Source organism: Vigna unguiculata, chromosome 3 (assembly GCF_004118075.2).
Source record: "Vigna unguiculata cultivar IT97K-499-35 chromosome 3, ASM411807v1, whole genome shotgun sequence".
Classification (NCBI taxonomy): domain Eukaryota; kingdom Viridiplantae; phylum Streptophyta; class Magnoliopsida; order Fabales; family Fabaceae; genus Vigna; species Vigna unguiculata.
Window position 1 is genome coordinate 51,354,216 of NC_040281.1, and position 12,225 is coordinate 51,366,440.

The 12,225-nt window shown below is 29.6% G+C and overlaps 2 protein-coding genes across 2 annotated transcripts; both read left to right on the forward strand.

Annotated features, from left to right (window-relative positions):
* Positions 1 to 3,002: 3,002 nt before the first annotated feature.
* On the forward strand, positions 3,003 to 5,038 carry LOC114175518 (cytochrome P450 71A1-like; the record flags this gene model as incomplete). Its single annotated transcript, XM_028060274.1, has 2 exons — positions 3,003 to 4,019; positions 4,180 to 5,038. Coding segments are annotated over 2 exons (1,635 nt in total), but the record flags the coding sequence as incomplete, so codon positions are not given.
* Positions 5,039 to 7,375: 2,337 nt separating this feature from the next.
* LOC114177452 (cytochrome P450 71A1-like) lies at positions 7,376 to 9,228 on the forward strand. The gene is made up of 2 exons (XM_028062792.1): positions 7,376 to 8,339; positions 8,424 to 9,228. Exons 1-2 carry the CDS (start codon positions 7,410 to 7,412, stop codon positions 9,081 to 9,083), a joined length of 1,590 nt encoding a protein of 529 aa, XP_027918593.1. The 5' UTR covers positions 7,376 to 7,409; the 3' UTR covers positions 9,084 to 9,228.
* Positions 9,229 to 12,225: the final 2,997 nt, after the last annotated feature.

Sequence of the window (12,225 nt, forward strand, 5' to 3'; positions counted from 1 at the left end):
CTATTTTTATATGATATATTGAAAAAACGCACGTTTACAACACGATTTCATTACTTTTTTTAATGTTTTGAACTCGTATTTAATAAACACAACTTTAACTAATTTAGACAAGATTTTAAAAATATTTCTATATATTACTAGATGTCATAAAAAATTACAATGGTAAAAAGAAAGAGTTAGCGCATCGTTATTACTTAAAAGTTATTGAAAATAGAATTAAGATATATCAATTAGCACATTTCAATCTTTGTAAAATATATGTATCCAGAGGTTAAATATTCAATAGTTTTTCTTAAGATTTCAAAAATATAATTGTAAATATATTAAAAAATTTAATTTACATTTTTTATTTGTATACTAAATAAAATAAATGAGTATATTATATATATATATATATATATATATATATATATATATATATATATATATATATATATGCACGCGTATGGACATTTTTGTACTTTCCAATTTCTAATTAAAATTGAAATAGGTGAAATGTAACATCATACTATTATTTTAATTTAATGATAAACTTTATATGAATAACAGATAAAAGTCCATAAAATAAAATTATATGCTCATTTTTATTTTATTGTAATTTTTTTTTTACCATTCTACAATAAAATAGAGCTTTGATGGTAGATTTTTTGTCAATTGAAATTCTAAAAAGCTAGAGTAGTGTAGCTAATTTTTGAATGGATGAAATTTGGATTTGGTAAGTATAGTTGACCTTATATGCGTTTAGTTTAGTTTTTTTTAGAAGCTTGTTTGAATTTGTTGAAATTTTAAAAAAGATTGGTAATAAGACACATTTTAATCTAAGGAGTGTTAATCTCATAATTTTACAATGTAATGGTTAGTTTGATTATAAATCATATGAAAGTTGAAAACATGAAAATGTTGTGAAGTTTGAAAAAAGACTCTTGGCTTTATTAATATTAGTGTTGTTGTATGAATAAGAATGACATCATTGATGATTATGGAAGGATTTATAATTTATGATTAAACTCTTGAAAAATGCGGATTTGGTGAGCTATCAAGGTCATATATGAGTCAAGTGACATCCTATCATTAATTATATGGTTTGTGACTTAAAAATTAGTTAGAACTCTTATGTATATCCATGTCTTGAATATGTTGCAATGCATGACATGCGTTTTTGCAGTGACGCAATGTAACATGACCTCTCGCAAATTTGTGAGAATTCACAAATTAACCCTATACAGAGGGACAAAGGCTTTGGTTCTCTATAAAACTGAAATCTATAATACTCTCTTAAAGATGCGATGATATTTTTATAATTATTAACAAAGTATAGGTTCTGAATCTTAGTTTATAGAAGCTTATACCTTAACTATAGTTTTATTTCTCTTAAAGAACCAAACCCCACCTAGACAATGAGATATATACTTCCATATGCTTCGATTATATCAATCAAATCTGATTTTAATGTAAACTTAATGTGATCTCCGACATTTATTATTTGTATTATTTTTAGTGCTTCTAAATTCTAGTTGTTTTGGTTTAGTACGTATTTTATAGGTTTGAGGCTTATTACCATAAATACACGTAAAAATATATTCTCTCAAATTATACTTTATATATTTGTAATTAATATTTGTTTACATGAAAGTTCATACCAAGATGTTTATATGGTTACTTTTTTTATTATTTAAATATATCATATTTTCTACTATTATGTTGAATAGAGTTTTATGTTAACTAAACATATTTTTTATTTACTATTTTATTGAATTTACAATCAATTCGAAAAAAAAATATACTGATTTTAAAATATATACATACACCAAACTAAGTTATAAGTTATAGACATATGTTAAAAGAAATAATTTGGATCTATAGAAATCCTAAACTAAATGTTTACAAATACAAATTTAGATTTAATTTTAATTTTAATTGTTTCAATCTACATATAATATACTGAATCATGAAGTAGATCAAATTTAATGGATTTTTTTTTCATCTTTTTTTGTGAACTCGTCATAAATCAGTAAGCTATATTCTAAACGGAAAAGAAGATGAATAAATGATTGGTGGCAGTTTGTGTGTAGCAAAAATGAAATAATAAATGTTACTGTGTACATTCTTTACTCTTGGACGAAATTTTCTTATGAAACAAAACAACAAATGAATTATGTTTCCTATATAAAATGGTAATCACTTTTAACTTTTTTTTATTTTTACATATCAGTTTGTTTTCTTTTATCTTTTTTCTCTTCTTTCTTATAATAATAAATAATATTAAAAATAATAATCAATGATGAATAAAATTATTATAAAACAAATAAAATCATGTTTTCTCTTCCTTCCTGTTTTATTTATTTACTCACGACCACATAAATCAGAGAAAAAGACGTTATTATTTTGGAAAAATAAAAAAAGAACTCATTATATTAATATTTTTTAAAGTTAAAATAATATATATTATTAAAACTAATAAAAATACATATGTTAGTGTGTTTATTTTTTTATAATAAAATAAATAATGAAATTATAATTATACAACTAAATGTAAATAATTTTCACAATTTAATTGTATATCATTTTTATTTATTTTGTAGATAATTTTTATTTATTTAATTTAAAAAATAAGAATTAAATTTAAAATAGTTGGTAAAACTAAAAAATAATGTAGAAAAAGAATAAGAGAATGAAATTTCCTAAAAGAGAAATGATAGGTTAACACTCAAATTTGACCACCTTTTTTACCATCTTTATAGGTTATAACTTAATTTGTCTTGAGTTACAAGTTAATTTTAAGGTGATAAAAAAAGTGGTCAAACGTGGGTGTAAACCTATCATTTCTCTTTTCCCAAAATATAATTAATGATACCAGCATTCCAATCGCAAAACAACATCCACGATGACATGGAAACCTGCGTGGAAATGAGAGTGGATGAACAACGGGTTTTCGTGAAATAGTGAAAATCACGACAAAAACAACCGGAATCTGACAAAAACGGATACCACCATATGCATAAAACGAAAAAGCTTTAATCAATAAGAAGCAGGTGGTGCTTGACTGTGGCTATAAATGTTTGAGGGGCCTGGTTACAGTGTCACGAGTGTACGATGAAATGAAAGAAATGATGATTTGTAACTTTTATCTATCTCTTTTGTTCTTCATCAGCGTCCTTTGTGTGTTGAAGTTCGCAACAAAAACAAAAACCAAACCCAAAACCAAACTGAATTTACCCCCATCACCACCAAAACTACCATTCATAGGCAATCTTCATCAGTTTGGCACTCTTCCACACCGCTCTCTTCGAAACCTCTCACTCAACCATGGTGGTATCATGTTACTGCAGTTGGGGCAGATGGAGAATCCAACTCTGGTGGTTTCATCCGCAGAGGCGGTCACGGAAATCATGAAAACCCATGACCTGGCCTTTTCCGACCGACCCCAAAACATTGCTGCAAAAATCTTACTCTATGGTTGTACTAACATCGCCTTTTCACTCTATGGCCAAAATTGGAGACACAAAAGGAAAATAAGTGTCCTTCAACTTCTCAACATGAAAAGGGTTCAATCACTTCATCAAATCAGAGAAGAAGAAGTTGCCAACTTGGTGAATAAGCTACGTGATGTGAGCTCCAGTGATGATGAGTGCTATGTGAATCTGAGCGAAATGCTTATGTCCACATCCAGCGACGTCGCGTGTAAATGTGCTCTCGGACGGAAATACTCCGGCGATGGTCACAGCAGAGTGAAAGAGTTAGCGAACGATGTTATGCATCAGCTTGTGGCCTTCACTGTGGGAGATTACTTCCCTTTGCTGGGTTGGGTTGATTTTCTCACTGGAAAAATTCAGGAGTATAAGGCCACTTTTCATGCACTGGATGCTTTATTTGACCAAACAATTGCGGAGAATTTGACAGAGAACATGGAAGGTGACCACTCCGAAAACAAAAGCTTCGTCAACGTCCTACTCCAACTTCAACAGAGTAACAACCTTAACTTCGAACTCACCAAAAATGACGTCAAAACACTTCTCTTGGTATCTTTCTCTATTCTGTTTTTCTCAAGTTTTTTACTGCATTGTTACTCTCTCTTTATCAAAATAATATAGGTTATCATTTTTAATTTGTTAATTTTACATCAATCTTTAACCACTGTGTCAATCGTTAACAAATTTCACATTTTCATATATAATTCAGGATATGTTCGCTGGAGGAACCGACACAACTGCAGTAACAGCAGAATGGGCTATGTCAGAGCTTATGAGAAACCCAGCCATAATGAAGAAAGCGCAGGAAGAAGTGAGAAAAATCGTGGGACATAAATCGAAGATAGAAGAAAGTGACATGAGCCAAATGCATTACCTGAAATGTATTATCAAAGAAACTCTAAGGTTGCATCCAGCTGCTCCACTTTTGGCTCCAAGGACAACAATATCCAGTGTGAAATTGAGAGGATACGACATTCCAGCAAAAACATTGGTATATGTTAATGCATGGGCAATTCATAGAGATCCTAATTTCTGGGAAAGTCCCGAAGAATTCACACCAGAGAGATTTGAAAACAGCCAAATTGATTATAAGAGTCAACATTTTCACTATATTCCATTTGGTTTCGGGAGAAGAGGGTGTCCTGGAATCTATTTTGGACTTGCTTTGGTTGAGTATTTTCTGGCCAACCTTCTTTGTTGGTTTGATTGGAAGTTACCTGAGTCGGATGAACATAAAGATATAGATATGAGTGAGAAGTTCGGACTTGTTGTCTCAAGGAAAATACCCCTCTATCTTAACCCAGTAACTTTTCCTTCTAAGTTCTAAAATTGCTGTGAATTGTCGTCTGCAGAATTCATCTGTTCTATTGTTTTATCTATATTTTAAATTGCGCCACTTGTTTAGAAGCGTAAAATTTAGAATCTGTAGTACGTTTGTGTTGCAAACTTTGTTCTATGTATTTTCTGATTTAGTCAGCAGAATATTTGAGTCTTATTTTCAGTTGTGTATTTAGTCTATTTTCAAAGGTACTGGTTATCCTGAATAAAGTATGAAAATAATTCTGCCATTACTCTCTCTAATGTTCTTTGTAATTTGTTATGATACAGTAGTACATGAATCCAAATTTAAATTTAAGTCATAGTAACGAAAAAGTGGAGAGATGAAAATTTATTAATTTAAAAATTTTGGATTGAAATTAATATTAGTTATTTACGTGATTGAGTTCTGAGTTTTATTATTGTGTCCATACGAGTAAAGTATGGTCCGGGGTTCAGATACTTGAGAATGGTTCCACTGAAAAGGAGTATATTAATGTCGAAGGAACTCATTTGTACCTCTTCCCTCCAAAAATACATCATAGAAAAATGCAGAATTTGAATAGTTTCTATGTTCAATTTTTGAAGAATCTGTTGTAAACCGGAAAATATTGTATTCAAATTAAACTCGTGTGAAAAATAACTCGGGTGAATGGAACTATTTTTAATTACCTTTTTTATTGATTTTTTTTTTAGCCGCCAAAGTGGTCAGAATCCGTGGACTAACCTAACCCACCACGGATTTGGATCGAGTTAGGTTGAAATTTTTTTACAAATTTTAGTATGGATCAATTTTTGACCTGACCCACAAGGAAGCTGGCTCACCCGAGTTGAACCCGTAGTGAGCCAGGTTAGTCCACCAACCCTTATGGTCACACATATTATGTTAGACTTTGCAATGTTGAGCTGTTTTTTTAACCAAACAAGTTAGTGGGTTGATAAACGGAAACGTAGTTTCAACTTCAAATAGATGGAGATAAAGAAGATGTTTCAAGAGATGAAAATATTGTAGATTTATCCATCCAAGAATCTAATATTATAATTGGATAACTGAATAGAATGCTTTGATCTTAGATAGTATTTTTTTTTTGTAATTTTAGTTTGTATTGAAGATTAACATCATTTTAGATTGTACTTAGATTGTATTGAAGTTTATTTAAATTTTAATCTGAATTATAATTTATGACTTAAGAAAAAAAAATATTTTATTTTAATTAAGTGGACTAGTGAGTCAACCTGTTTAACCCACCAATCCGTGATGGGACGGGTCGGATTTGAAGTTTTTTGGCTCGTCTATAAGTGAGCCGGGTTGAGTTGATCCACTAAATGACCAACCCGTAATGGATCGGGTGGGGCCGGATCGGGTCGAACAACCCATTTTCACAGCTCTATTTTTTTTTTTCTAGAAGTTGAACTAATCTAATTATTTAAATTATACCTTTCATAATATACCCGAACAGAAAGGAAAATCAAATTCAAATATAATTCATTTGCTGATTATTTATGCCCACTAAATTGTACGTTGATATAAATATGGAAAACCAGAAAGCAATAAGCAAATCATAAATGAGAAGTAAATTTTGTATAGTAGAAACATAGAAGATGTTGCCTTTTTTTTTATCCCCGTGTAGTTATTAGTTTATCGGATTACATTTTTAACATTAATTTTGCAACATAAATTTAATTTTACCGATAAAAAAACTATAATTAAAAACTCACCTAAAATAATTAGTGATAAAAAAAAATTGATGACTATGTAATTTTATTTCAATTCTTATATTAAGTAATGTACTAAACTATTTTTTATTGATTTAGTTTTTAAAAAATGAATTTAAAATAGTTTAGTTTATTTTTTTAATAAATGTAAACCAATTTAATTTAGTTGAATTAACTACTTTTTAATTGAATTTAATTGTTTTACACTCTAAACCTACAAGATTAAAGAACAGGAAACTTCAATCATTCACTAAAAAAGAGTTATATTATTATATTAGGAGTTATTTATAATGGTGGTACCTTTTAATTCTTTTGACCTAAAATAACAATATATATTATGAAAAATTATGTTTTAACAAAATTTGATTCACAAATTTTTGAAAACGTAACATCAACTTAATGAATGAAAAAAATATTTGATTTAAATTAAAAAAGAGGAAAAAAAGTTTTGATGCCTTAGAAAAATAAATTTTATCAAATTTTATAAAAAAAAATGTTGTGAAAGTACGATATTCCATATATTATTATACAAAAATGATTATTTTATTATTAAATTTGACAATTTTTTTATAATATTTTAATATTATACCATCAAAATAATTGTGAGGTGGTTGTAATTATTTGATGCCAGAGGATGAAGCATATTTATAAAGACAATCATATTTTTACTATTAAATTTTTTCATAATTTTTCTTATTAAATTTTTTGACAATTTTCTCTTATAATATTAAGATATTGAGAATACAATTAAAAATAAAAAAATAAAAAATTATTTAAAAAATATCACCTAAAGAAAGTTATAAAAATTTAATAATAAAAAAAAAATTATTTTCATGTTTATAAATCATGCACGACACCATGTGTGTGCAAGTGCATTTTGTCATTAATTTTCTGGAAAACAGGGAGATGGCACATGAATCAACTCCACGACCATGTTGTCAAAGTTCAACGCTCTCCTTATCCTTCCTTTGCATCTTCATCAGCATCGTCTTCGTCGTGTTTAAACTCTCCAGAAGAACCAAAACAAATTTACCTCCATCCCCACCTAAGATACCCTTCATCGGAAATCTTCATCAGCTTGGCACGTTGCCGCACCGTTCCTTCCAAGCCCTCTCTCATAAGCATGGCCCTCTCATGTTGTTGCAGCTGGGGCAGGTCCCCACAATCATCGTTTCATCTGCTGACGTCGCCGGAGAAATATTCAAAACCCACGACCTCGTTTTCATGAACCGCCCAAAAACCACCACCGCGGGTATCTTTCTCTACGGCTACAAGGACGTGGCTTTCACCCCCTACGGCGACGAGTGGAGACAGAAGAGGAAGGTGTGCGTTCTTGAGCTTGTGAGCATGAAAAGCGTGCGGTCCCTGCAATTCATCCGCCTTGAAGAAGTCGCAGAAATGGTGGGTGCCATACGCGAAGCGTGTGCGAGTGAAACAGCCTGTGTGAACCTGAGTGAGTTGTTGATTGCACTCACCAACAACATAATGTCGAGATGTGTTCTTGGACAGAAGTACGACACTCCCGATGGTATTAACAACTTTGGGGAGATTGGAAGGAAATTGCTGACTCAGTTCACAGCTTTCTGTGTGGGAGATTTCTTCCCTTCGTTGGGTTGGATTGATGTTTTAACGGGCCAAATTCCTAAGTTTAAGGCCACTCTTGGTTTGTTAGATGGTTTCTTTGATCAGGTAATAGCAGAACATAAAGAAAAGATGACGAAGAAGGATGGCATAAAATCCGAAAAGAAAGACTTCTTGGGTATTCTTCTTCAACTTCAAGAGACCGGTTCGCTTGGTTTTGAGCTCTCCCAAGATATTCTCAAAGCAATGCTTGTGGTTAGTCTTTCTCCCAATGTCTTCTTTTGGATTCTTAATATGATAAAACTTAATCCTATATTGTTCCATTTTGCATGATTTCAGGACATGTTTATAGGGGCAAGTGACACAACTGCAACAACTCTGGAATGGACTATGGCGGAGCTGATGAGGGATCCAAATAGCATGGAGAAGGCTCAGGAAGAAGTGAGAAGAGTGGTCGGAGATAAAGCAGAAGTTGATGAAGATGATGTGAAGCAAATGAGTTATCAAAGAAGAGTGGTCGGAAATTGTGTTATCAAAGAAAGCTTGAGGTTGCATCCACCAGGTCCTCTTTTGCTTCCTAGAGAGACAACCTCTGGTGTGAAACTAAGTGGGTACGATATTCCAGCCAAGACAAGAGTAATGTTGAACGCATGGGCCATACAGAGAGACCCTAAAGTTTGGGACAGAGCAGATGAGTTCCTTCCGGAAAGATTTGAAAAGAGGGACGTAGATTTGAAAGGACAAGATTTGTATATTCCATTTGGGGGTGGAAGAAGGGGATGCCCTGGAATTACATTTGGGATGAGTGTAGCTGAGTATGCACTTGCTAATCTTCTTTATTGGTTCGATTGGAAGCTTCCTAAAACTGATGGAACTGTGCAAGGTATTGACATGAACGAGAGATATGGGATCACCGTCAACAAGAAGCTTCCACTTCTCCTTCAACCGATACCCTTCTCCTTAGGAAGTGGATCCAAACCTTCACATATCCACCATTAATAGTCTCTTTAATGTTTCATTTCTTCTTTCTTTTATGTTTTCGACCAAGTTACTACTAAAGTAACGATGGGTATGTGCCTGAATTCATGTTGTAACCTTGAATGTTAAAATGGACAGAAATGTTTTCTGCTTGATGTTCGTCAAAGTTAAATTTAGTTTTCCAAAATATACTTTGCTCTCGTATAATTGTTTTATCTGTTTATGTTTTGTGCTGATTCAATGCATGCGTCGAGCACGTGCAATGGCTATTTATGCATGTGTTGCCCTGCTTTTACCTATGTTAGCAGCCCAAAACTTATATTAATAGCAGAAACTAATCTAAAAATGAGAAGTTTTTACATGATATAAATAAATGACCGATGCTTGGTGTGTCATTTTTAAATGATATTTTATTTGTGTCATTACTCAAACTAATATAATAACTCACTTGCTTGGTGTGTCTTCACATATCTTACCTTTCAAATTAGACTTTGCATTTATTGCGAAAACAATCAAAAATTAATTTTATTTTCTAAAATAAATAAAAATCATATTTCTTTACATGTACATCTTCTACAAGGGCGGTTTGAAGCCCTATGTTTGTTTAAGCAGATAATTTTGGATCTTTGGCAGCTGTAGTTTTAAAATAAAATTCATGAACACGTGTCGAATCAGCAGCCAAAACACTAACATGAAAACCGAATGGTATTTACTAGGAGAATGATAGTTTGAGTATTAAATCTTAAAGATTTTTTTTATAATATGATTTGACATATTTTAAGTAATTTTAGAATATTAAAAATAAAAAAATAAAAAAAATAACTTAAAAAATCACATCTAAAATTATAAAAAAAATTGTTAAAATTTAGTAATAAAAAAATTATTTTCCATTTTAATATCATTTGTGCTGGTCACGTATGATGGAGCATTAAAAGGGACAAAACTTAGGTTCAATGCACCACAATTATTTTTACATTAATCTACACAGTGAAAACACTCGGAGTGTATTCTTTAGAAATTCTTCAATAACAAATGGGACCAGATATTAAGAAAATTAACTCAACTAGTGATTGCTAGCTTCAACCATATCCAAAAAATATGTACGAAATTCACGTTATAGAATCACAGAATTTCAGTTTTAAGAAGAACTTAGAATGAGATTGAATTACTTTGGCAGGTTATTTCAGAGATATTATTAAAAAAATTAATTATGTCATAGGTCCCTCAAATATTTTTGCATTTTGTTTTCGTCATTTTCTCAAACTTTGATCTATTTAGATTTTTTATCTTTCCACGATTTGACACATGTCCTGTACAGAACACGGTATTAAATTTAACTTAATAAAAAAGATTAGATTGAACTATTTTAAATAATTGAGGTACTAAATTGAATGAATCACAAAATTAAATTAAATAAAAAATTAAAAATTAAATTAGTAATTATTTCTTATATCAATTAAAAAATTAACGGCGTCCAAAGGACCAATTAAATAATATTTTTATAGAAAAAGTTGATATTTTTTACATTTAATATCAAAAGAATACATATCTTTTTTTTAAAGTCAAATATCAAATTAAATAAGTGTCAAATAGTTAAAAAAAAAGTAAAAGTAATCAAATATATATCCTAGAAATAACTTATTAAACACAAAAAAAATAATAAAATCATTTTAAATTATATGATAAATTAGAAATATTTTAATTAAATGATCATTAATTAAATAATTTTCTTAAAAAAGATAAAAATCATAAAAATTGGTATTATCAATCTTAAAAACAATACGGATCTTCTTCTCCCTAATATCAAATATAAAAAGAATTGCAAATATAAGTATTAAATAATAATTATATAAATATCAAACAATTATAAAAATTAAAAAAAATCAAATGAATAAAATTATTAAATTAAGTACAAAAATGATAAACTTTTTAATTGTTTAATAAATTAAAAATATTTTAACAATTTAAAATAAAAACACATATGATATGAAGAAAGATATTGATACTCGTAAATGCATATATTCTCCTTCAATATCATACAAATAAAAAAGAAAGGCTACATAGAAAAAAGATTCATTCGGCATTTTCCGAAAAACATCGTCGGTTCTGAGAACCAAATATGACTTTCTTTTTTGGTTTGTTCTCTATAACATGTAACATATTCTAGCTCCCATTATAGGTAACCGATGCTAATCATCACCGAAAAAAAAAGTTGGGATCCATAAATGGCGCCGTGGAAAGGGAATATAATTATATACTTGCGTGAACATTCAGCTAAAAAAGATATACATACTGTGAAGACTAGGATTATATTAGAAGCAGCCTTGAAAATAATAACAGATGTCGAATCACCACAATTCTACACAAACCAATCTCCACGAACTCTGTTGCCAAGGGAAACGTCCCCTTCTTCTATTATACCCTCAATTTTTCTATTACTGCACAAAATGAAAGCATAATGAGTAAATTATTTATAAAGTCTCCGTTACAAAGCTTCCTCGGTCCCACCACCTTCATCGCATCGCCACGAGATTACATGTTGTAATTATGAGTATATTACATCAATTAAATTTGAACTAATGTAAAATGTGTTATATTTTCTACATCCAGTAGCGAACCTTTGAAGTAACTAAGGGGTCATGGCCCCCTCCCTCCCTCCCCATTTTTTTTATATTTATATAATTTTTGTATTATTTTATTTTTTTTTAAATTTAATATTTTTAATATATTGTAATATTTTAATATTTTTATATATCTATATCTATATAAAGGAAAAGATTTTTTTTATTGTTCATATTTATTTTTTCATTTTACTTTTTAAATATATTTTAAAATAAAAAAATTATTTTATTTATATTATCTTTTAAGTAATCATTTATTTAATTTTTTTTTTTAAATTTAATAACTGTAAATGAAATATAATTATAGTAAAATTATAAAACTATTTTTATTTAATTTTATAATTATAATTATAATAATAACAATAACAATAATTATAATTTTATTATTTTTTATTATCACAACAAAAGTAAATATAATGTTTTTACTAGTTTGTGTAAGAATTTTGAAATTACTCTTCTGATTCATTTTTTCGTTCAAAAATATCAAGTTGGTCCTTCAATCACTTTTACTCTCAATTTGGTCCAAATTTTGGAAAAAATGA

Bases quoted from the DNA above. Each gene is read 5' to 3' on its own strand.
- LOC114177452 (XM_028062792.1), top strand. From the start codon at position 7,410: ATGGCACATGAATCAACTCCACGACCATGTTGTCAAAGTTCAACGCTC. The intron at 8,340-8,423 runs GTTAGTCTTTCT...GCATGATTTCAG, and splicing joins TTCTCAAAGCAATGCTTGTG to GACATGTTTATAGGGGCAAG.